Source organism: Pongo pygmaeus, chromosome 7 (genome assembly GCF_028885625.2).
Source record: "Pongo pygmaeus isolate AG05252 chromosome 7, NHGRI_mPonPyg2-v2.0_pri, whole genome shotgun sequence".
Classification (NCBI taxonomy): Eukaryota; Metazoa; Chordata; class Mammalia; order Primates; family Hominidae; genus Pongo; species Pongo pygmaeus.
This window is the reverse complement of record NC_072380.2, coordinates 114014279-114040579: the sequence shown is the minus strand read 5'-3', so window position 1 is coordinate 114040579 and position 26301 is coordinate 114014279. Positions and strand designations below refer to the sequence as shown.

Sequence of the window (26301 nt, the reverse complement as noted above, 5' to 3'; positions counted from 1 at the left end):
ATTTTGATATTATGTCAAAATAGGAATTTGAGTTCTCTTAAGGAGGGAAACTGCTGTTGTACAGTTTACTGTTCTAATGCTGACCCCAGACTGTAGGTGTGAGTGGACTTGAGTCCACAGCAACCTTTGGAGAACTACATGACCTCATTAAGCTGGCTGCCTTATCTGTGAAATGGAGACACTACAGCACCTATGGCACAGGATTGTTGAACAATAACGAGACTCTCATTTATTAAGCACTCAATTATTTCAACACATGTCTTTTCAAAAGCAGAGAAACTAGTGGTGGTCCACATTCCTGAAGCCTGTTCAAAGAGTTTTCTTCAGATTAGCTTTACCTTATTTTGGCTTCTACAACCTCAAAGAGTTTAATTTAATTTTGAAAAAACTTGGCAAGTTTTAGGTTTTGTAAACAAGGAAGAAAAACTTTAAATTTGCCTAATTTCACTCTTGTGGATGTTACAAAGACATACATTTGTTTCTATTGAAGGCCACAGGGAAAGAAACTTCTAGCAAATGCTAGAGGATGGCTGAATAGACTGGCTCTATAGTTTTGTTCTTGAAACATATGAGTTTCATGAACTATCTAATTGTATCTCTAGGGTTTTTTTTTTTTTTGTCATTTTTAAGCCAATCCAATAATACTAAAAACTATAATACTATGAGAGTGCCTGAAGTTTCCTTAAATGCACATCTGAAAAAAGAAAATAATTAGGCCCCAAACAAAAACATGAAATCAAATAAAAGTATAAATTCCACATTGGAGATGAAAGAATGATGTTATAGCTATGGATATAACAAAAGTCCCACCGGTTAGGGGAGAAACAACTCAATGTCCAGTAAATGTGTCTTTAAAAAAATGGCAGATAGGAAATAAAGCATTGTGTAGCACTAAACACAGCAGGTCTATCAGTGGTTTCAGTTATCTGTGCGTGTGAGTATGTGTGTGTGTTTTGATTCTGAAATCTCGTCATCTAAACCAGTATCTCTATAGGACAGCTTTACCCTGTCATTAAAACAGACTCTCAGAGGGCTCTTCAAGCATCCATTGTCTGCTTTTATCTTCTCTGTAACATTCCTTCTGGTTAACCGCTCATGGCTTTAACATTTCCAGGAGTAGGAGAAATATCAGAAAAGGCTTATTAAACAATAATGTGCTGGAACCAAATAAACTGAGTTCCAAGGAGCAGTGAAGGAAAATGATGAAGGGACACATTCGTTGTAAGTTTTAATTCCACATCTAGCTACCTTTTTTAAAAAAGTTTGCCTTTCAACAATTTTCCACGTTTGTTTCAGGAAAACAGAAACAATTTCTAGTTAAGTTTAAAAGGAGACGTTTATCCTTGTTTATGAGTATATATGTTATGTTTGTAGGCTATCAATTAAGTCTCAGAGGTATTTAAGTTATATCAAAATGTTCATAGTACAATAAAATATATTTAAATATAAGAAATGGAAGTACTAAAGGCATATTTAGTCTTCTAGTATCAGAAAAATACTACCAAAAATGATTCTTTCAGCATGAAAGAGGAGAGTCCAACCCCAGTCAGATTTCTCAGTGAACCAGGCACATGCCTGCTTACTGTCACTGTCACCTAGATGCACAAAACCACACATGGCAGTGTACTCATTGATTATGCAACGTTGGTTGAGCATCTGTTCTCTGCCAGGTTCTGTACCAGCTGCTAAACATACAAAGATTCAAGGTTAAAAAAATCCTCTCTTCATTCAAAAAGTTCAGCGTCTAGTAGGATGAATAAATGAATGAATGAATAAACCAAGGGAAACACTGCCAAGTGCTATTGTTTAGATCTAAACCAACTCCCGCAGAGGGAACAGTGGACTCTACCTGGGAAGATTAAGAAGAGCTTACCCGAGTGGGGACAGGGAACAAAGTCTCAAGGTGTGAGATGTCGTCCAGGTGAAGAAGCGAGGGAGGGCTATTCTAGGCAAGGAGAACCCCAGAGGTGGGTCAAACAAGAGGTTGGAAGTAAGCAGGAAAAAATAGTGAAGTATGAAAAGATATCTGTCATTTTAAAATATTAATAAAAGACAGATTATGCTGGATTGAGAAATGGCTGACAGTTTAAGATGTCAGGCAGGAAGTGTAGGCTCCTCTTTTAAGAAATATGGGGTGGAAGGAAAAAGAGGGCCCAGCAATAGCTTGAAAGGGAGTCTGCAGGGATCAGGGACTGGAGCTGGAGATAGAATCCTGACCCTTCCCTGGAGGGAAACAGAGGGAGCCCGAGGACCACCCCCATCACACACACAGCGGAAGGGATTTTCCCGAGATGCTGGCCTCAACAGAATGAGTTTCCAGGATTCATCCTGAGACAGGTATCCAGTAACTGAAAACCCACAGTGGCTCAATTATGATTGAAAATTATTTTCTGCCTAAACAAATATTAAACTTTAGAGAACACTTGCATTTACAGTGTTTTAAGTTAATTAACCTTCACTGCCTACTGCACTTTTATCACATAAATGTTTCTAATCAAGGTTGAGATGAAAAGGAGTTTTCCATAACTGCAGCTTTAGCACGTCTCTAGAAAACAGAGCATGTCTTACACTGCACATGAACTCGTGATAACAGCAAGGGCGGATGCAACAGAGGAAGGATCTGGAGCTGCAAGTGAGGCTGTTGCTGGCCTACACCCCAGAGTTCCCCTCGCATCTGGTCCTATGGAGGACGTGGGGATGGAGCTCGCTCTTCTGACTGAGCTCCAACTACAGCCTTAATTCTCACCAGCCCTTGGATTTTGTTTTTTTAACTTGGGAGCTCTCAAGAGGTTCGGTTTGGTTTGTAATCAAATTTATTTTTCGTATCTATTCAGAAGTATGGAAACAGCCTAGAAAAACATCAAAAAATGAAATCCTATTTACTTGAGTTATTTTTAAAGGAGGGAAGACCTACATTTTCCAGACTGTAGGGAGAGAGCAAATCTGTATAATTTGGGGAAAAGGACAGCCCTCCAGAGAGCCAGAGAACTAAACTAGATGGGATGGTGGGAAGCCCTGCTGAAGAGAGTTGGGAGTTGCTGGTGCTCTTGTCTCCCAGGCCTGTTTGGGCCACAAATTCACACTATCTGATCACCTGGCCACCTGGCCACTTGGCTACCTGATCACCTGGTTACCTGATCACCTAGCTACCTGGCCACTTGGCTACCTGACCACCTGGTTACCTGATCACCTGGCCACCTGGCCACTTGGCTACCTGACCACCTGGTTACCTGATCACCTGGCCACCTGGCCAGCTAGCCACCTGACCACCTGGTTACCTGATCACCTAGCTACCTGGCCAGCTAGCCACCTGACCACCTGGTTACCTGATCACCTGGCCACCTGGCCAGCTAGCCACCTGACCACCTGGCTAGCTGATCACCTGGCTACCTGACTACCCGACCACTTGGCTACCTGGCCAACTGACCACCTGGTTACCTGATCTCCTAGCTACCTGGCCAGCTAGCCACCTGACCACCTGGTTACCTGATCTCCTAGCTACCTGGCCAGCTAGCCACCTGACCACCTGGTTACCTGATCTCCTAGCTACCTGGCCAGCTAGCCACCTGACCACCTGGCTAGCTGATCACCTGGCTACCTGACTACCTGACCACTTGGCTACCTGGCCAACTGACCACCTGACTACCTGACCACCTGACCACCTGACCACCTGGCTACCTGGTCACCTGGCCACCTGGCCACTTGGCTACCTGATCACCTGGTTACCTGATCACCTAGCTACCTGGCCAGCTAGCCACCTGACCACCTGGCTAGCTGATCACCTGGCTACCTGACTACCTGACCACTTGGCTACCTGGCCAACTGACCACCTGACTACCTGACTACCTGACCACCTGACCACCTGACCACCTGGCTACCTGGTCACCTAGCTACCTGGCCACTTGATCACCTGACCATCTGACCACCTAGCCAGCTGACCACCTGGCCACCTGGCCATTTGACCACCTAGCCACTTGAGCACCTGACCACCTAGCCACCTGATCACCTAGCCACCTGGCTACCTGACCTCCCAACATGTGGACGTCACCTCTTCCTACACACCACCTTAAATCTCCACGCTCCCACTTTTCTGCATAGCTCTCGGAGTAGCCCAGCCCAGGACTGGCTATAAAAACTGAGAAAGCGTGCTTGTAGGGCTCATCCAAAGCCAGCTTCCTCTAAAAAACTCAAATAAAAAAACTATTTTTTAACAGTTTATTTAAACTGTTTAATTATGATTCCTGTTTGAAAGTGGAGCATGACTCCGGATTAAAAAGAGCTTCTAGACCTTAACAGGATAGCCATGCTGAATCATTCACAGAGGTCAACTAAAGTCTGTGATCAAGAGTCTTTTAAGAGGCTTCCTTTGCCCTCAGAGAGAACTATGGAGAATCAAACGTGAAGAAATGCTTTGATTTCATTTTGAAAACTTAAGTTTTCAAAAAAGTGTGACTTTAATATAAAACTACTTTCAACAAGCACAATTTAAACATTGACTCTTAAGAAACAGATTTGTATTAGGACACAGACAAAAATCCTATAATCATATGCTAATAACTGAAATTGTACTATAATTGCCTGCTAATTACCATGGAAATCTACAGGATTAATATTAATAATGTAACTAATAAATCCTGATACAGGAAAGATTACTGTGAACCAACATTAAAGACAGAGATTGAATAAAGAGCATACAGTTTATTTCACAATTAACTACAACCTTGTATCAATAATGCTTACACTGGATGTGACTGTAAAGTAATGATGTTTATTTGGATGTGTTTATGGAATCAGGCTCATTACATCACAACCTGTACTGCCCATTCTGAAAGCACAAGAACTGTTATGTGCATTATTTTGGAACATCTGCACCAGAAAGTAGTAAAGGAATTCTTAGTTCTCTTCTGTAGGGAGAAGTTATATATGAATGTGCTACCAATTAACTGTTGTAGCTTCTGGCTTTCACTCTATGAAGTTAATGTTGGTTGTTGAACCTCTTCTAATTTTCCTTCCCTGTTTGAAAAGTAACAAATAGAAAAATATGCCTTCCTGAGAATGTGGTTTTGGAATTATCCACTGTTTGAGGAGATTTGGACTGATATCTAGTCTAGTTAACTTTTTTATTTGTGATCCATTTTAAATACTTTTTAATGGCTCATACACTGTGCAAAACTGGATAACTCCATTGTGCAAATAAGTCCTGGGAAACTCCCAGCCTGTTCTATGTGTAGACGGTGTCTCAAAATCAACATGCCCCTGGCTGAACTCAGTACCTGGCCAACCTCCACTCCCTCAACACTTGGCCACGCTGCTCCTTCTGTCTCATCTGCCTCTGGGGAGGGCATCCAACCAGTTAGCAAAGCTGTGCTTTTCTTCATGATCCTTTTGTTCCCCTGTATCCCCCACAGCCAATCAGTCATCAAGGCTCTATCAGCTTGACAGTTTTGTCTCTCACTCCTGGGTTAACTTTGTATTTCTCCTTTGCAATTCAGGCCTCCAATCCCAGTCTTTCACCTGGCTATTGCTGGTTTTCCATTGCCAGTCCATCCCTCACTGCATCCATCCCACATGCTGCCTCAGAATTACCTCCCTGAAATACAGATATCCCATTACAAACCTGTCAAAAATCCCCAATGGTTATCCAAAGCCTCTAAAATCAAGCACTGCAACTCATTCAAGAGAAAGTTTATTTTATCACAGTATTCTATTTGACTATTACTTCTGCACGTTCTCCACTGTCTGTCCTTACTAAAGTTCTGGGAGAACTGATGTGCAAATGTAACACAGCCACTTGGATGAATGGCCATTTGCAAGTACAATTTCTATTATTACTGTCTCTTACACATCTTGGATCTCTAAAATCGGCTTCATTCAACAACAGAAAAACATGGCTAAACAAGATATTCATGTTAAACCTCAGTATAAAAAAGTATAAATACACACACATACACACACACACTTGAACATCTCCCCAATAAAACTGTCTTTGTGGAGCCAAGATACTGTTAAAGCAAAAAAGAGCAAGAAACTCTGAGCTCCACTTCTGGCTTAGTGACGTTCCTCTGCAAAGATGCTGAGGTGGGTGATCGCAGAGGAACTCAAATAGCATTTCCCTAACGTTCTACCTGCAGCTCTGAGGTTTGCCACCAGGACTGAGGTGTCAAGAATCAATGAACCTCTAACACTCAGAGCGTTCTGGGTCTGTGGACCCCTAGAATCCTTCCTGGGCTCAGTCAGCCTCCATTGGGGACCCAGGGCTTCAGCCTGTGACACATAGAAACAGCTTAATCAGGGTTTCTTTTAGAGTTTGAGACCAGAAAATTCCATCTATGCTTCATCTCCCTGCCATTCTAAGATGCCCTTAAAAAATGTAAGCCTTTCTACAGCCCCATGTACTAAGGACTTCCCTCCTTCACCCTACTCTCTGCATGGGTCAAATCAACAAATCAACTAGCACTCTCACTAGCGTGCATGAGAGTATCCGCCCCTCCCACCTTGGCTAATAGTGTTATCAGACTTTATTAAATAATTTGTCAGTCCCATTTTTTTTTTTTTTTGAGACGGAGTCTTGCTCTATTGCCCAGGGTGGAGTGCAGTGGTGTGATCTTGGCTCACTGCAACCTCCACCTCCTGGGTTCAAGGGATTCTCCTGCCTCAGTCTCCTGAGTAGCTGGAATTGTAGGTGCCTGCCACCACGTCTGGCTAATTTTTATATTTTTAGTAGAGATGGGGTTTCACCATGTTGGCCAGGCTGGTCTGGAACTTTCTGCCTCAAGTGATCTGCCTGCCACGGCCTCCCAAAGTGCTGGGATTAGAGGCGTGAGCCACTGCGCCTGGCTTCAGTCCCACTTTTTTTGTCTTGATTACTGTACCTATGAATGTGCTATTGCACGACTTGCAGCACCCTTCCCTACATTTTTGACCTCACATGCCCTAGTTATCTTTTCAGATGAGTCTCAGAAACTTCTCTGGGAAGCACTCTTCTATGCTGCCACTTACCACGTGATATCTTAGCTAGTCATCTTCTTGCCCCTAGTCTTGAGCAGTTTGAGTACAGGGCTCTGCCTTAATTACATTTGTATTGCCAGTGCCTAACAAAGGGTCTGGCACATAGTAGGTGTTCAGTAAACTTTTGCAGAATGAATGTGGAATAACTATGCTTTTCCTCAAACCGGTGTTAACTAATACGGGGCCATCGCTAACTCCAAGTCTTGTTTTAAAGGGGCTTTCTCACTGAGAGAAAATCAAACTACAAGTTTAATTTAGGTAGCGATTCCACACAGGAGGTATAACTGACATAGGAATGCTACTGAGACTGCAGAATGTAAACTTATTTATGACCTTGAATAATTGTTGTTATTCAAGGAGCTCACAAGAGTGAACTTGTGAGACTCAGAGAACTTTGCTTATGTGTTTTGAAAAGCAGCAGAATCCACTTGGGCCTGGGTTTGTTTGGTTTACTTATATCAAGTTAGAGCTCATTGCTAATGTTTTCTTCCCCCGCCCCCAACTCCTGCCAAACAGTTTATGACCCAGTGTACAAGAACCGCATATCAAACTGGCTTCCACCAACGTCAGAACTGGCAGCAGCCAAGAAGTCCACCACTCAGACTGCAAAACGTCCTCCGTATCCGGAGAGGAAGGCACAGACCAAAGAATCAGGACGTCTGTGAACCAGCCTCTCTCCATGTAGACAGGGCCTGGTGGGTGCCAAGAACTGGCTAGAGGCTGGAATACAAAGGCAGTATATGGTGGAGAGAGGGCTTCAAATAATTGTTTTTTAAAAAACGGTGGCAGGCAGTGGCTCACGCCTGTAATCCCAGCACTTTGGGAGGCTGAGAAGGGCAGATCACGAGGTCAGGAGATCGAGACCATCCTGGCTAACATGGTGAAGCCCCGTCTCTACTAAAAATACAAAAAATTAGCTGAGCGTGGTGGCGTGTGCCTGTAGCCCCAGCTACTCAGGAGGCTGAGGCAGGAGAATCGCTTGAACCAGGGAATTGGAGGTTGCAGTGAGCCGAGATCATGCCACCGCACTCCAGCCTTGGCGACAGAGCGAGATTCCATCTCAAAAATAAATAAATAAAATAAAATAAAATAAATAAAAATGAAAAATGGCGCACATTTTGGCATTCTTGGGTTTCTATCCCACCTACATACATACCACTTATCACATATGTGATCTTGTGTAAAATTCTTCCCTCTTAGCATCTCGGCTTTTAAACAAGAAAATGGGCTATTTTGGCCAGGCGCGGTGGCTCTCGCCTGTAATCCCAGCACTTTGGGAGGCCGAGGCAGGAAGATCACTTGAGGTCACCCTGGCTGGGAAGAGTGACGGAGAGGGAGGTATGAAGAGAGGTTGGTTAATGGGTACAAACACAGTTAGATAGCAGGAATAAGTTCCAGCATTCAATAGCAGAGCTGAGTGACTATAGTTAGCAATAATTTATTGTGTATTTCAAAATAGCTAGAAGAGAAGATTTGAGATATTCTGAACACAAAGAAATGGTAAATGTTTGAGGCGATGGATATCCTAAATGCCCTGATTTGATCATTGCATACTGTATGCCTGTATCAAAATATCATAGGTACTCCATAAGTATGTATAATTATTATGTATCAATTTAAAAAAAGAACCCTTGCTTTAGCTAAGGGGCCTTCATCTCGGTCTCTAACTCCAGCTTCAGGGTCACTGCCTGGCTGACTTGGTTGAACCTGCAGACCATAGACACTGGTGGAGATTTGGGAATTGCGACTTTTGAGCCCTGAGTTTAACCTCCAGCTTCATGGGGGTTTCAAAAAAGAAATGCATTAAATAATTCGGGATACTTTTTTATTTTTTTATTTTTTAGGCCATTAGAAAGTTCCTAACCAAAGTTGGCAAATGTATGGCCCACGCACTCTCTGCCTTCCTTCACCCTCTGCAGGCACTGATAACCCTCCATGATACTCCTAGTGGAGACAAGGGGTGACCTCAGAAATCTTCTCAATATCACACTCCAGAGTTAAAGCAGATGATGGTGCAACAGGCAGACATATGTGCCAGGACACCATCGGTGCTCCTTTACATGGGAAATGGTGTTTACAGCCCAGTGGCAGAGAAATGCATGATTTGATTTTTTTAATCTAGCAGAAGAATGAATTGTATGAGATTTTTGCATATTTTCTCACTCTATGTGAGCAGATGTCAGGTTGAGGTTGGGGTAGAGACTGTGCTCAGGAAACACATGTCTCATTGAAGCTAACTGATGGATTTAATGCCTTGTTCTCAGGTTGGAAGCAAGTAGCCCAGCTACCCATGAAACTACTTAGTAAAGGTCACAAATCTCAGAGATAAAGCACGTGTGTGCCTGTGGGGACACATGTGTATACAGAAAGAAAAGTCTGAAGGCAGGCAAGAGATGATAAAGAAGATAAGAAGATCTGAAGTCTTACAAGATCTGAGAAATCATTCTAGTCTCAGAAAAGTAAACCCTCTAACAATATCAAAGTTGGATCAACAGGTATGCCAGTAAAATGCTTTTATTATTTGCCTTATTTGGACCTACTCCATATTTCTCTTTAATTGCTCCTTTCATTTTCTTGGGTAATAATTATAAGGCTAACTTTTCAAATAAAATAAAATTGTTCCTCTGCTCTATGCAGATTTAACTAAACAGGTTAAGGCAAGTATCCCCAACCCCCATCCTAGTCACCAGGTCTTGGTTTAGTTTATCAACTCAGGTCAGGAAGATAGATCTTATCCCGGCTCTTGCATTAATTATCTGAGGGGGAGTCATGTGATATGGGCCAGTGAGCCTTCCTAGGCCTCAGTTTCCTTGTTTATTCGATAAATATGTTTGACTAGTTAATAAAATAGATGTATGTGTGTGATGCAGGGGTGAGGAGTGGCTTAACTATTTTGCAAGAAAAAGCAGTAACTAGTTTCATTGTCCTCTACAGTGAGTCTCTGACCCTACCCTAGTCACTAAACTCTGCCATTGTGGTCAAGGAGTCCTAGCCAGGCTGAAATGGAAGATCTGAAAAGTCCTCACTGCAGTGTGTAAGAAATCAAAGTAATTGTCCTTTGCAAGGCTCAGTAATACCTTTTCATACCTAGCAGGATGGGAACCTTCACTTAGCCCACACTCATTTGGACTGAAGCATCTTAGTCAGCAAAATGGGGTAATGAAATCTACAAATGAGAAATGACTTACTTCTTATGGAAACAGTGGTAAAATTATTTGGAAACACATACATTACTGTCTGTCTTTAAGTAATTTTTGGAAGCTTTAAGATCTATTCCCTGACTTCCCCTACTTTGCTCTGCATCTCAGAGGTTGATTCTGCAAACTGCACTTTCCGGGGTAACGTGCCCTCTGACTCTGAGTTAAATTCTGCCAATGGGAGGCACTGGCAGGAGATCACGAGGCAGAGAGAAGCCAGGACAGTTCTTCTCCTCCCTCTTGGCATTGAGAATGTCTCTGGCAGCAATTCTGCTGTGCTTTCATCTCCCATTGGAAAACAGCTCTCTCTGTGGTCCCAGCTCCTGCTGGGTGGCTCCTCCAACACCCACCTCCTCCTCCCTTTGATTCTCCAGCCCTGCAGGTAATAGATGGATTGTCTCATTGTGCCTTCAGCCTTTCCAACCTTGGCAATGAATTCATGCCCAGTGAATTATTGGGCATGGGTGTTGCCTTCCAGACTGAACCCCAAGTGATGTGCCATCCAGGGGGCTGCTGGTCTCTACAGAACAGACCTCAAGTTTAGGGGTACACAGACTCCTGGCAGATTCACTCCTTCTTTAAATGGTTCACTTGCCTGACCACCTAGCATTGCTTACACTAGGCATGTGTTGAAATGGAAAGAACACTGGACAGAGAACTAGAAACTCAATGTGTAGTCACATGACCTTTGCCAAACGTCTTTAGGGTCACATGAGCTTGAGTTTATTTATGTCACCGGGATAAGAGTTCATCTGACCTGCTGACCGCCTACTAGGCTCAAACGGGGAGGCCATGAAAACACGTTTTAGGAATTGAAATGGTCATTGTAAATCTAAATATATGACTATGATTTTATGAGACACAGTTGACTTTCATAGAATAGAAAACACTTTGCTCTCGGCTTAGCCTGATTTTGGTTACTCAGTCTGATCTGCACTAAATGTCCTGACACAGACTAGTGCCTGGCACATCACAAGAGCTCTGTGGCTCCAGCTGTGATTACTGCGCCAGGCTCCCCTTGGCATTGAGACAACATGTCAGTTTATCGAGGACTATACAGGAAAGTCAAGGTCAACTTACCAATGTCAAGGACCCTCTGCTTCGCCGTATGCTGCCGAGAGTGCCAGTATTTCCAGTATTTGAGCTGTTCATCTCTGTTTTTGTCTTCACTGAAGACCACCATCACCACACTCTGCAGAGGGGAGAATCGTGGAGCTTACTTTTTGTTCAGTGCCTCTGTTGCCTCAGTCTCCAGTTCTGGAAGTTCTACCAGAGGTGTGTTTGTGTCATGTTGCTTTTCTTGCTTTAGAAAAGCCCAGACAAGCTTGATTGTATGGTCTGTTTTGTTATAAAATGGACCTACTTAAAAAATGAATTTGTCTTTCAAATTCATTTTGAAGCATGAAGGAAAAAAAAAAGAGTCCTACGTCAGTTTTACCAGGAGGTTATAAACAACCAGATTAACCAATTATCAGCAAATGTATTATTTTGTGAGGTCGGCAGAAACCCCCCCAAATTTTTTTTTCTTGTATTGGAAACAAGCATTCTTTTGAAATTTCTACTCCTTAAACATAAAATGTGATGCCATTTGTAAAGAAGCAAACATCTGTTTGTGGTCTAATTAAGTGCCTCAGGCTGGAATATCAAAATTAATGAGAAAAATACTAAGGAAATGAGGAAAATGCTGAAAGACAAATTCATATTGGTGAACATAGATCTAAACTACAGATATTTCACACACTGAAAAACACAAGAGCAACTATGATATCTATTTAAATCTAATGTGGATGTACTTTAAAAATGAGCTTGAGAAACTAATTATATCTTGCAGAAATAAGAATTCAAAACTCTTTTCAGTTCTAAATTATAAACAGCCTCATTAAACTAAATACACATTAATTCACCATCACTTATGAAATGGAGACAGTACCAAAAACAACCCTCTTCCAAAAAAAACCTTTAATTACAGTATCAGGAACACTCCTCCTCTCACTCCACATCCAAAACACTTCTTAGGCACTTTCCTACTATTCCAGAAAAATATTTCATGGACTCTCATTCCTTAAGAACTTCTTAGGGCTGGGCCGGGTGACTCACGCCTGTAATCCCAACACTGGGAAACTGAGGTGGGAAGATCTCTTGAGTCCAGGAATTCAAGACCAGCCTGGGGAACATAGTGAGACCCTATCTCTGCAAATAAAATAAAATAAAAAGCCAGGCATGGTGGTGCACGTCTGAAGTCCCAGCTACTTGGGAGGCTGAGACAGGAGGATCCGTTTGAGCTTGGGAGGTTGAGGCTTCAATGAGTAGTGATCACGCCACTGTACTCCAGCCTTGGTAACAGAGCGAGACCCTGTCTCAAAAACCAAAACCAAAACCAAAACAACCTTCTCCTTTGTAGCAGTTTACACATTAGTAGTCATTTACTTATTTACAATTATTCAGCCAATGGCAATGTCTTCCCAATTAACATCAAACTTAGCAAGGACAGAAACAGTGTCTGCCATTCACCCTGGCACCTGACGAATAATAGACAGCAAATACATGCTGGTGGCTGGCTGTCACTTTGAAATCTGGCTCTTGCCTAAAGTATGTGTAAACAATTTTTACACAAGAAAGCAGATGTTTGTTAGGAAAACTGTTTAGAAATATGTATCCATATTGTTTCAAATTCACAAGCAGTGAGATCTTCAGAGGAACTGGATACATGACAACAAAGAAAACCATTCTCTGTGCTGGTGCAACTATGAGCTCAGCCAGCTTTTCATTCTACCTTCTGCCACGCCTCAAACTTTTCCATTTATGTGTAAAAGTTTACTGTGTGGCTTCCTGGTATTTATTTGTCACAAAATAAAAATAACATTTAAAGTAATATTTTTTCTGGCAAGTGTCTAAATTAGCATAAATAATTGCATATTCTTGGTATGGAAATTTATTTCTTCAATGATAAAGGAAAACGCAGTTTGAAACTGTTGTTACCACGCCCTACATGCTTCGACTTGGAATGAAACACTGTTCTCAGAAACAAATGCTGATAAGTGACAAACACATTTCTCCTTCCTGCTCCAGAGCTGGGGAGTAAGAAAGAGCCACTCCGAGAGGCGCCAACTTAGTCTCCAAGGGTGGAGGTTGAAGTCCTTACAAGAAAGGGGGGACTGTTCACTTCAGCCAAAATGGAACATAAAGAAATAAAATTTTCTTATTAAATTATTTTCATGATTTCAGCAAAGTAGAATTCTTGGGAAAGTCCCTGTACTCCAAACTGTTGTCATGACCTTAGAATACTAACCACCCACCATTTTTTCCAGGTTGATGATAATGATGTTAAGAGGGTGTATATGAGTTATACTAACACTTGGAATTTATAAGGCTTAAAAAAAAAAAAGCAAATTTATTCAGTGTCTTCTTACCAGATGCTCATATATGAGAGGGGGAGGATGTAATTTATAGGAAATATATCCAGAGAGAAATATATCCAGGCTAACATTTCCCTGCCTTCAGCCCTCCATGCTGCTCAACACAGCACAACCTCACGATAAAGAGAGTTGGGTTCAGGAGTCTGACGCCCTGGGGTAGATCCTGGTTCCCTCACCTTTTGGCTATGTAACCTTGGCCAGTTACTACTTTCTGAAACTTTATCACCAAGTTTTTTTACCTGTGATATCATAAAAACAATAGTGCCTTTTTCATAGGGTTGTTGTCAGTTTCAATGAGTTACTAGACAGATGGCACCTAATACGGTAACTGGCGCTTGAAGATAATAAATATAAATTGTTATTTTATGACTCTTGTTATTATTATTGTGATGGCATATTCTCCACTGCAGTCTTGACCACAGCATTAGAACTTACTAATTCTCCTGATGGGCACACAGCATGCCAGCAACTTTCTCACTGCAGTGAGCTCAGCCTTGTGTGGAACCTGTGCCCCACCTGCACTGGGGGGCATACCCGAGTTGTGGCGCTGTAGGCACATGACGTGCCCCCTTCTTAAGTGTTCTGAAGTGCTAGGAGGAGGGAGCTGTGACTAAAATAAGGTGGGCTGGGCATCATGGACACAACACCATAAATCATTTTACAACAGATCAGGAAAGTCCTTCCACCTCTTTTCAGAGCTGTGCTATAATTTTCCTTTTCAGTAGAGAAGGATTACCGAGCCTCTCCCTTCTTGGCAGCAGCAAGTACGCCAGAAGCTGGCAGGCTTCCAGAGAAGGGAGAGCCAGTTTCATTTCCCACAAGTAGAAATAATACTCACGAATCTGAAAACTCCCCCAAGTGACTCCTGGTGGGGATCATGCCTCATCTCTGGAACCCTGAGAAAGCACTGGGCTGCAGAAGGCTTTGAAACCAAGTTCCACCAGGCCCAGGGATTCAGAGTGAACTGAATTTTCCTTTACAGAATAGAACAAAGCTCTTTCTCACCCACAGAGGAGTTCTGACTTACAGCTACTTACTTGAAAAATTAAGATCAATTGATTGAAAATAACAACAACGAGGAAGCACATAGGCAGTGAGTGAAGCGGGAAAATTCCTCGGATACAGTCAGACAGCATGTTCCAACCATGTCCCTTCCCTGGGGTTTACTGGTTGCTGATTACAATGATAAACTGCGAGCCAATAAGTGCTCTTGCCCCAACTCTCTGACATTCGTTCTAGAATTATTTATATTGAAGGTTTCATTTTTTTTTCCATGTCATTCCACAAGGCTGTGAGGTAGCCATTCCATTCATCGGATTCCTTTGTACTTTATCTGAGAAATGTGGCCCCTACCCTGACTTTGCTGATGGGGTGTCGGAAGCATTTGTTGTCCCCGGTCTCGCTGAGTGTTATGGCATAGAACTGTCCTTTGTTGAGGTAAGTCATGGGGCCCTCCCCCTGCTTCTGACGGAGAGATTTGGTGGCTTCCAGGGTGTACTGAAATGTGCCACTGTAAAAGAAAACAAACAGCGGTCAGATCCACTCACTTGAACATTTCTGTTTTTTTGACCAATTTCACATCAATAGCATTTCACATGAATATTAACCAATGTTTACTGTTTTAGAGACAAAACACAGCATATGGCAAAAGAGATGAGACCAGACCAAAGGTCATGGCTAGTATAATGTATACAACATTTCTAAGTGGTGGCCCATAAACCAGATGGTTTGGAAGGGGAGAAAGTCCACGATGTACCTGGCCAATTGTGCAAAAAAAACTCTACCAGGAGAACCCCTGGTAGATCTTAGCTGGCAATTAGGTAATGCTCGAAGCTTAAGAATTAATAGAATTTGCCATTTTTACCCTAACAACAAAACAACTAAATAAATAATTTTGTTCAATTCATGTATATACCTAAACTTTTTCTTTTTTTTTTTTTGTCTAACCAAGGTGTTACAAATAGCTGTATCTTACTATAAAACATCTCAAAACATGAAAATCCAAAACTCAAACATTCACCTGAGAATCTAGTTCCCTAACAACAGGGAGTACTTCTTGTCTTTTGCTTCTTGTTTTCAAGCCTGTGGAAGAACTCATGGCAGGGTTGTTCTAAATCAGGGGTTTGCAAATGAGGGCCCATAGGCCAAATCCATCTCACTGCCTGTTTTTGTAAATAAAGGTTTATTGGAACACAGCTGCCCTCATTTGTTTACATACTGTCTATGACTGCTTTCATACTACAACAGCAAGGTTGAGTCATTGTGGTAGAGACGATAGCCTGCCAAACCTAAAATTCTTACTCTCTAGTTCATTTCAGAAAAAGTGTGCAGATCCCTGCTCTAAATAATGTCCCTCATATTTTTTAAAAAACATGATATAATTTACAAAAGAAAAACACTGATTTTTCCCAACTTCAAAGAGTATACCAATTATTTAAAATAACACAACAGGTATGAACCACAATCATTTTTTGTTTAACACATTCATTCAGAAATATTTATTTCTGCTATACTGCAGGACGGCTCACAGTGACAATCCAATAACAAACACCACGTATTTTCTAGATCATCAGAAACTCTCCATTGAGTTTATTTTTTTTAGCTCTTTTATTTCATAGTCTGGCTGGGCACAAAGATGACTCAAACTTTATCTCTGAAAATGGCCTCCTGACAGGATTATGGGGGGCTCTTGCTTTCTATGTTAAATATTTCTGTAATGTTTTATTTATTTTTTAACTTTTATAATGAGAAGAAAATCTGAAGGGCAGAATAATATTCCTCTTTTATGATAAAAAATCTTAGGCTTAAGCTAATAAACTAAGCAAATTCCAGAATATGTGTCTTAAAAGAAGTTGGGAAATAAATCATTCAAAACAGAACTGATTCCATTGTCATTTTGTCTGAAAAAGCAATTTCAACACAGTACCATTGAATCATAACATTTTAGACCTGGACAGGATATTAGGAATCACCTAGACCACTAACTTGTGTCTTGTCTAGGGCACAGATTGCTTTGAAAACATGAAGAAAGCAGTGAACTTTCCTTCCCAGATAAAGGCACTTATGAACATAAACGATTTTTAATATAATTTCAGGGATTTGTGTCCATCAAGCCTGCCCATACACAGGATAAAAACCCAAGATTCAGCCCACCTTCCTCATTTCACAGCTAAGGAGAGGCTAAGAGACGTGCTCGCCCTGCTGGACCATGGCAACAGCAGAAAGAGAAACTAGGTCAAGTCACTGGTAGGTCCTTGCTCTTCCCACTGGCCTGGCAGCTGCTGACATGATGCTTTGGATTTACAGCACGCAAATTAGACTCCTATTCCCACATTTTAGAAGGCAATTTCAAGCCCATTCTTCCTTGCCTCCCGCTTCCTGCCCCCAGGAATTCTAAATAAGATGATCTGGGGAGGATGAGTGGGGAGCCTGAGATTGGAACCAGAGGACTTTAAGAGGAAACCAACAGAATGGAAGAGGGCCATATGTGTAAAAGCAAAGGGGCAAGAAACATAGTGGGAGATGGGATTTTAAGTAAAGAGGGACCAAAACATAGAGGGCCCTGATGACCTTCATAAAGAATTTGAGTTCAATTCTGCCTGAAATGATGAAATCTTTGGTAAGTTTTGTAAATAGGAGAGATAAATTCATTTCTTGCCACTCTCTCACTCTTTTTTTTTTTTAATGTAGTGGGGTCTTACTATGTTGGCCAGGCTGGTCTTGAACTTGTGAGCTCAAGCGATCCTCCCACCTCAGCCTCCCAAAGTGCTGGATTACAGGCATGAGCCACCACGCCCGGCTGCCATTCTCTCCTGTCTTCAGACATGATCATAACCAAGGTCTTAAAACATGACTCTTTTACCTGGAATGTTCTTAATCTTCCTTCTTTCTTTAGAAAACACCTGCTATTAATCCTTCAAGATGCAGCTCAAATGCCAATTCCTGTGAATATTTGCCCTTCACCCCACACACCTTCCTACTCCCACACACATGTGCAGGCCTATAGGTCCATTTAGCTCTGTTTATATATCTCTGTAGCAGGACTCATCTCTTAGCAAATGTTTTTCAATTTGTCTGTCATCACATTTGTCTCCTCCAAAAGTGTGGACCTCTTGTAAGAAGAGATTGTATCTTATCCCCAACCCTACTCACACTGCTGCACATGGAAGGCACCTGAGTGCATGATAGCTGGTAGCTGGCTATGTGCACAGTGGAACAAAAAAGAAGTGTTGGCAGGGAGATCCAATGTATTGCCATAGCTCAGGAGAAAGTTGATAAGGGTAATTCGGAAAGGAGATGACAGGTGGAATAGACAATTCAGCATTTAGCAAGTGCTGAGGAAGTCCAACAGGAAAGAAGCCAGATCCTTTACCTCTAGCTGGGGTAGCTTGGAGAATGGGTACATCATTAGGCACAATAGGAAATAAAAGCAGAACACCAGGTGTGAAACAAGTGAAAAAGGAGGGAAAGAAGAAAAAAAGATAGAGTTTCATATTACACTTGTTGGACTGGAAGCACATGAGTATGAGGTTCAGAGGAACACCTACAAAAGAATGTCTAGCCAACAAAAGGAAGAAAAGGGGTGTAGGCCCCAGAAAATTGGCCAAGACTGGAAATAATGATATAGAAGTCCTTTGTATAAAGAAAAAAGCACTGAGGCAAAGGAAATCACACTGTTCTGTAAAAGTTTACAAAGAAAAAAGGTTTAAAGGTATAACTTGAAGGTACATTTAAAGGTTTATCAGTTAATCGGTTTCTAAGGATGCATCTCCTGGTAACTCACCTTGATGTCTGATCATACATGTACTCCTCAGCCCCAACTGAAGCACTCCGAAATTTCTGCAAAATATGAGTCATCGGAATTGAAACAAATAGGTAAGTCATTATGCAAAAATGATAATAATAAATGTATCCCAACTATTTTATTCTCTCACTAGAAAAGAAAGTTATGTATTTGATATTATGTTTTCAACTACAGCAAAAGTAGTCATAGAACTCACCTATCACCTCCTCACTGAGAGCTACACTTAACAGAAAATACATTTGTGCTTTGTATGTTATTCACGTGTCCACAGGTGTTCCCACAGTGTTAGGTACTGGAAGCTGTTTCCTCAAATACATAATACATCTCTTCCATTTGCTATTGTCTCCAACACTTATTCCAAATGTCATAAATTCTGAATTAACAGAACACGAATTACACAGAGGTCATATAGCACAGCAAAAAGCAATACAGTAGAATGGTTTTTTTTTTTTTTTTTTTTTCTTTTATTACTATTATTATTATACTTTAGGTTTTATGGTACATGTGCACAATGTGCAGGTAAGTTACATATGTATACATGTGCCATGCTGGTGCGCTGCACCCACCAACTCGTCATCTAGCATTAGGTATATCTCCCAGTGCTATCCCTCCCCCCTCCCCCCACCCCACAACAGTCCCCAGAGTGTGATGTTCCCCTTCCTGTGTCCATGTGTTCTCATTGTTCAATTCCCACCTATGAGTGAGAATATGTGGTGTTTGGTTTTTTGTTCTTGCGATAGTTTACTGAGAATGATGATGGTTAAGAACATAGTTTCTGGAGCAAGATTGTATAGGGTCAAGTTCTAGCTCTTTTACTATTACCTATATAAAATGAGGCAAATGCTATATTTTCTTCATCTATAAAATTTCTATTTGTAATAATTAGAAGAATTAAATAAGCTTAGAAAGTACTAAGAATAGGCTGAGCATGGTGGCTCATGCCTGTAATCCCGCACTTTGGGAGGCCAAGGCAGGAGGATTGCTTGAAGCCAGGAGTTTCAGACCAGCCTGGACAATAAAGCAAGACCTGTCTTGACAAAAAATAAAATAAAATTAGCTTTGTGTGGTGGCTCATGCTTGTAGTCCCAGCTACCCAGAAAGTTGAGGCGGGAGCATCACTTGAGCCCAAGAGTTCAAGGCTGCAGTGAGCTACGATCATGTCACTTCAGTTCAGCCTGAGCGACCGGCTGGAGTGCCTATTAAGACCCTATTTTCTTAAAAAAATAAATTTACTAAGAATAGAGCCTGGTACATAGTGAGCACTATGTACATGTATAAATACTATTATAAAGTAGTAGTTTGACCTTATTCAGTGCCCTTCTCTAAGGATCTTCATTATCACAATATTGTTAAGAGTAGGTTTTCTGGGGAAACTAAGTTTAGTATTACACACAAAGTTTAGTATTACACACAAAGAAGCTTGGGTCTCAAGATGTTCAATTGTACGTACAGTGCATATAGGATGTGCTTTGCTACATTTTAGAACATTTTCAAAAGTAGATGACCAAAAGCCCTAATTCTTGATCTGAAGCAAAATACTGATGAAAAAGCATTTCATTGACCACATATCTTGTTCTTTCACTATGACCATTTTTCAAGTGTCTCTTCCTAAGAAATAACCTTCCTGCCTCTCATTTCTGTGCAATAAACTTACATTCTTTGACCAGCATTTCAAGGGTTTCCTTCTAAAGGAAAAATGTTACCACAGCTATTTTCCAAACTTCCTCACAACTCCTAACCATCATCTCTGGAATTCAGCATACCTTATATCACAGTTTCCATACATATTTATGATCCTTCTTTTTATCCAATCTTACTTCTTGAATTCAAGAAGATTATCTTCCCTTCAAACTTTACCCACATCAATCCCATGAACATTGCCCAAATACTTGTTGGCTGATTAAATAATCATGACAGAGAATCAAAGGTATAGATTTGTGTTTCTTTTGCAATCAATTAGGTAATCAGCAAAGCATTCAATGGGAATTTTCTGGGTCTTCACAATCTGCTTTGGTGCCAGAAGAAACACAAAATTATATATAACACTGTCCTGCCCTCAGAGAGATAAAAATTGGTTGAGGGGATGGAATAAATTCACATTAAAAAAAAAACTAAAATACAGCAAATGACTATATATGAAAGTCTATGTTGAATCATTCATTCATTCATGTGTCTTGACTGGAAAAGCATGGACTGGGCATTACCAGGAAAGGAAGATCAGCAAAATTATAGGGGGATTTCATAGAGCTGGTGAGCTTTGCTCTGACCCTTGGAAGTCAAAGACAGCCTGGATTAACTGAAGGAACTGAGAGAAAGTAACCCAAGCAAGGGAGGGCCACCATGAGTCAAGACAAAAACGATAAGTACAAATGTGGTGCATACATGAGGCCAAGGACACAGGCCTTGCCTGGTTATTTAGCAGGGACTTGAAAATGTAGGTCTTGCTGCCCAATATGATAGCCCCTAGCTCCATGTGCTATTTAAATTTAAGTTGATTAGATTGAAATAAATTTAAACATCTGATTCCTCAGTCAACTAGCTACATTTCAAGTACTACATTAACACATTGGCTAGTGACTAACACTGGATAGTATAAAAAAAATTTTCCATCATTGCAGAAAGTTCTACTGGACAGGCTGATTTAGGAAAATGTATTTACATTTAATATGGTCAGGAATTAGAAAATTTTGGAGTAGGAGGGTAATATGATGAAAAAAATATTGGAGACACAGATGCATTTCCAAAGTGTTTGCTTGAAGGAATATGCAGTAATCCATAAAAACCATGGTGAATCAGCATTAGTAAACATGGCAAGAATGAATTACCATCCATGCCATATATTTCTGCAGCCTGAGGATAGGCTAGCCTCCTAAAGCATATTGGACTTGTAAACTCTGTGGTTCTAATCCCCCAGATGGCGTGAGAAGGTATGATACAACAAATCTCCAGACTCAGAAAGACTCAACTACATGCTGGCTGAAATACAGAATCCCACTTCAATGCATGAATGCATGAGGACAAGAACTGTGAAAAAATAAACGTCTTTCACAGTTCCATGTTATAGTAGTGGTGACTACTGTAGTTACCACGTTACAAACATAGATATTACTTTTCATTAAGCTTAAAATTTTTTCAATTCTGTTACATTATCTTTATAATTTTAAAAGAATTAAATGGATAGTGTACCTAGAAAACATCACCATCCTTCAGATGAGACCTGATTACATTGATGGGTTACATGGCTCTAAGTAAATTAGTATTAGGAATTAGAACGAAAATGCTCAGGTCATTCTGGCTACAGTTATCAAGTTTCCACAGTTGCTTGGAGACCTATCAATATAATTTGTAGGATGCCAAAAGACAGTCAGACAGCCAACATCACTGTAGTTTACTGTGATTTGATATAGTGCATCTGTAAATTTGAACTCAGAGAAATGATAGTAAAGAAGGTATGCTACATATATTTGATAGATTACTCTTAAAGGACCTTAGACATTAGACAATAGTAAACATATTTAAATCTCAAATATTGGAATTCTGTTCTTTCTCTTGGGTTGCGAAGACAAGATATCTGGTAAGAATATGTCTCAAAAAGACAATGATTCTTTAACTGTAGGGAAATCATAAATTGCTAAACCATTTCTTGTCTTTGATTGCCACAATTTTTTAGGTTCCATCATTTATTCATTCACTCTTTCAATAAACATTTACTGAACATTTACTTTATATCAGGCACTGTGCTCAGTGCTACAGACACAGTGGTAAACCAAAGGAGAATAGGTCCCTGCTCTCATGAAGCTTCTGGTAAAGTAGGAAAAAACACTAATCAAATATTTTTAAAAACTACAAACTATGCAGGCACTCTGAAGAAGAGCAAAAGTTCTATATGAGCTCATCAAATTCACTGCTATGAGAAAGGGAAAATTGGCACCACTGGCAGTCAACCTTAATATCCCTAACGGAGTGCAATGTTTCCAGAGAAACATGGATAAGGTTGTATGGGGGAGGATCATAAGTTAGACTTGGGATAAGTAAAAAAATCAATCGGGCAGTTAGATATAATAAATATAATTATATTAATTACAATAATATAAATATAATAAATATTATTATATTACAGTTATAATATAAATATTATTATATTATAATAAATATTATTAGTTCAGAAGAGAGGACCGGGCTGGAGAATAAAATTGGAAGGTCTTTTGGACACAGATGATAATTGAAGCTGTGGACATGAAGCCAAGAGCATTTGCAAGAGGGAGGAGTGATCAACAGTGTCAAATGGTGCCGCAAAGTTAAATAACAGCTTTAACAGAACTGGGACATTCATAGACATTTTATGCATGAGGTGGGTAAATGCCATGTTAATATAAATAATGGGTGATCTAGTCTTATCAACTTTGACTACATATAGAGAGATTTAAATCCTCCTAAGGTATAAAATGTGTATCCCAGAGAATTTCTAAAATTTTGCTTGATGTTAAAACACATTAACAAAGTGACAGAAATTTGGTGTTATCATAGCCACTGCATCATATGTTTAAGATAAACATAATAAAACTGTGTGCATTAATCTGAAGTGAAGCCGTGTTCCAATTTAGTAGATGAATCAACATTTTTGAGATTTTGTCCTTTAAATGTGTGGGGGGATAATGGACTACCACCTGCCAATCAATCAAGTTGGATAGGGTTTAGATCCAGGATCACTTCCAGTTTCAGATTAGATGAATATAAAATCAATGGACTTATGATCATACATCTATCCAGATAATGACAGTCATTATTTGCTTTCATTTCAAGATGCTCTGCAAACTATGTTAATTCTACAAATAACGTGCCTGGAGTTGAATTATGAAATATACAGTAGAGCTGTCTGATGTTCACTCATAAATAGTTCTTCTCAATTCCTGAGCAAATGGGAGGACTAATAGGAGAATTAAACTTCTCAGCCCTCTTGCAATTAGGTTGATCAGGTGACTAGTTCTAGCCAATGAAATGTGAGATGATGCAGTTGCGCCACTTCCAGGTCAACTAGTCAATATAACTAAAGTCAGTAAAGTATGACTTTACTAGTCAGTGTGCCATCTCCATGGCCTCCCTTCCTCTGCTGGGGAGACACTAGAAACCACACATAGAGATGATAATGTCACAAGATGCAGGGACCCTGGATTCCTGAGTCACTAATTGGAAGAGAACTGTACAGATATGCATCAGTATTTTATTAGCCAGAAATAATATTTTATTGTATTAAATCACTGAGATCTTGGTGTTGCTTTGTTCCTAAACCAGAAACTATTGTTAACTGACTTATAGAAAATTGTAGTACAGAATAAACAAATTCTTCCTTCCATTTTGATTTATTATGATTATATATCTATATGATTTTTGATAAAAATCCTTCCATCTTTTAATTTTTAAATGTTTCTTAAAACATTTTTGGTCTTAATTACCACTCCACTGTATATTTATCAACTATACTCTTTGCTTATTAGTGGCATGATCTTTGGTTTGTTTCTTAACCTCTCTGAACCTCTGTCTCTTCATCTGTAAAATGGAAAAAATAATGCACCTTCCTTGCAGGATGGTAGTAAGGATTAGAAGTAAAATGAGTAAGCCATGGTGCCTGGCACAGAGTAGAACTCGATAAATGGCATCTAACATTATTTCCCTTCACACATACAGACAGATTGTAAGCTTCTAGAAGGCAGAAACTAGTATGCCTTTTGCCCTAAGCTTCCACATCACCACAGTGCCTAATACCCAGTATAAATCAACACATATTTGCCAAATGTTATTACAAAGACGATGTAGAATAAAATATAGATCAAATTAGCTAAAATTCATCCATTAAAGTGCTTTTTTTTTTTTTTTGGAGACAGGGCCTTGCTCTGTCACCCAAGCTGGAGTGCAGTGGCATGATCACAGATCGCTGCAGCCTGAACTTCCTGGACTGAAGCAATCCTTCCACCTCAGCCTCCCAAGCAGCTCGGACTACAGGTGCATGCCACTACACTTAGCTAATTTTTTTATTTTGTATTTTTGTAGAGACGGGGTCTCACTATGTTGCTCAGGCTAGTCTTGAACTCATGGGCTCAAATGATTCTCCCGCCTCTGCCTCCCAAAGTGCTTGGATTACAGGCACAAGCCACCACTCCCAGTATAAAGCACTTTTTAATGCTACCACTGTCTTTTCAAAAATCCCAGCCTGAGTTAAAGCAAACTACTCCCTTCCCTGCTACCACTGTGCACACATGCACGTGCACATACACACAGAAGAATTGGTCTCAAATGGCGAAATAAATTTGATTATTCAACCAGGGTTCTAGATATTTTAATAGTTTGCCTAGAATAAACGAGTTTAGACAAATTTTCCTTAATGAAACTTTCTTGGTGAAATTACTCTGAAATCACTTAATCTTATAACCAGTTGACAATGAAATAGCTAAAGATCATAGTAGGTCATTCAATTTAATTTACACCAGGCTGAAATACAATATGCCATGTAAACACTGATTTCCAAGACAAGGAGAGCAGCTCAAGCAAAATCAGTGGGAAAAGCCTTTATATTTAGTTTCTGGTAAGTTTCTTTACTTTCTCATCTACTTCAAAATAAAGCCCAAAATACAATAGCTTCCTTTCACAAGTCTCTTTATCTACAATACAAACATAACTGATAACACATCCCCCAAATAGCATGATGATTCCGTTGACATTGGACCACATCCATACACTCTTCTGTGACTAATGGAATATTTCTACACTGTGTGAGAAAATACATCAGTGGCAATCTTTTGGTGAAAAAAATGTACCTCACGTGGGATCATGGAGTGATAATTTCAATTATTTGCTTCTACAGAAGCACCCCTGACTACTTAAGAGCAAATCAAATAGTCAACAATACCAAAGACTCTACAAGATCCTTCACTCAGTTAAAAAACAAACAAACAACAAAAAAAAAAAAAAAGAAAGAAAGAAAGTTTGCTAACTATTTTAAGCAATATGATACAGGAAGCTAAGAAAGATAATTTTAAGACCATTTTTTAAATTTCAAGAGCATTGAAAGTTTGATTGTAAAGCTACCAGAACCCAAGAAATATGATAGCCTCTTAAGGACAAGGAATTTATCATATGTCACTTTCATCACTCCCTGATTCCACAGAATACAGCAGGCACTCAGAAATGACTGGTGCCAGGAGTGGCAGGGCTGCTAGTGCAACTTCTATGTCCTAGTATACAAGAGTTGCTCTCTGCAACTTTGCAGAGAGCTAGTCACTGCTCACCAACCTTTTGTACTCTTTGCTCACCTGAAAGATTAAAAAAAAAAAATCTGAGATGGACCAAGGACAGTCAAATATTTTTAAAAAGATTTTGGTGAATCACTGTCTTAAGCAATGGAACTATTGAGACTTAGAAGGCCCCAGGCTTCTCTAAGTGTGTAGTCATATGGTTAAGGATTTAGGTCCTGAAGCCAGACAGCTTAGGTTGGGTCCTATCCCTCCTGCTTACTGCTAAATAACCAAGAGCATACTTATGCTCTCTATCCCTCAGTTTCCTCATTTAGAGATGACAATAATAGTACCTACCACATAGGGCTTTTGTGAGGCTTATATATCCTTAGGATGATGCCCAGCACATAGTGAGTACCCATCAAATATTCATTATTTTCAAATATTATTACTTAAAGATGAAATCTCAAGATCAGGTAGCTGCATTTTTCCCAATGGAAATTAAATAGGCAGCAGGCTAAAGATATTATCATGCTGCCACTACACTCACTCCTCTTTAGGAAACTGGAAAACCACACATTCTCTCCTTCTGCCATTGTCTTTTGTTGGCCTAGGTGGGCTGAAAAGTAGAGAACAAATGACCCTCA

At 40.2% G+C, this 26301-nt stretch overlaps 1 protein-coding gene across 1 annotated transcript in view; it reads right to left on the bottom strand.

Annotated features, from left to right (window-relative positions):
• Positions 1–26301, bottom strand: part of GRHL2 (grainyhead like transcription factor 2) — a 183207-nt gene that overhangs the window by 80224 nt on the left and 76682 nt on the right. The window contains exons 5-7 of the mRNA XM_054499136.2: positions 18405–18460; positions 14975–15131; positions 11286–11397 (exon numbers count right to left, since the gene is read on the bottom strand). Of these exons, the coding sequence (XP_054355111.1) occupies positions 11286–11397; positions 14975–15131; positions 18405–18460 (325 nt within the window). The remainder of the gene's footprint in view (positions 1–11285; positions 11398–14974; positions 15132–18404; positions 18461–26301) is intronic.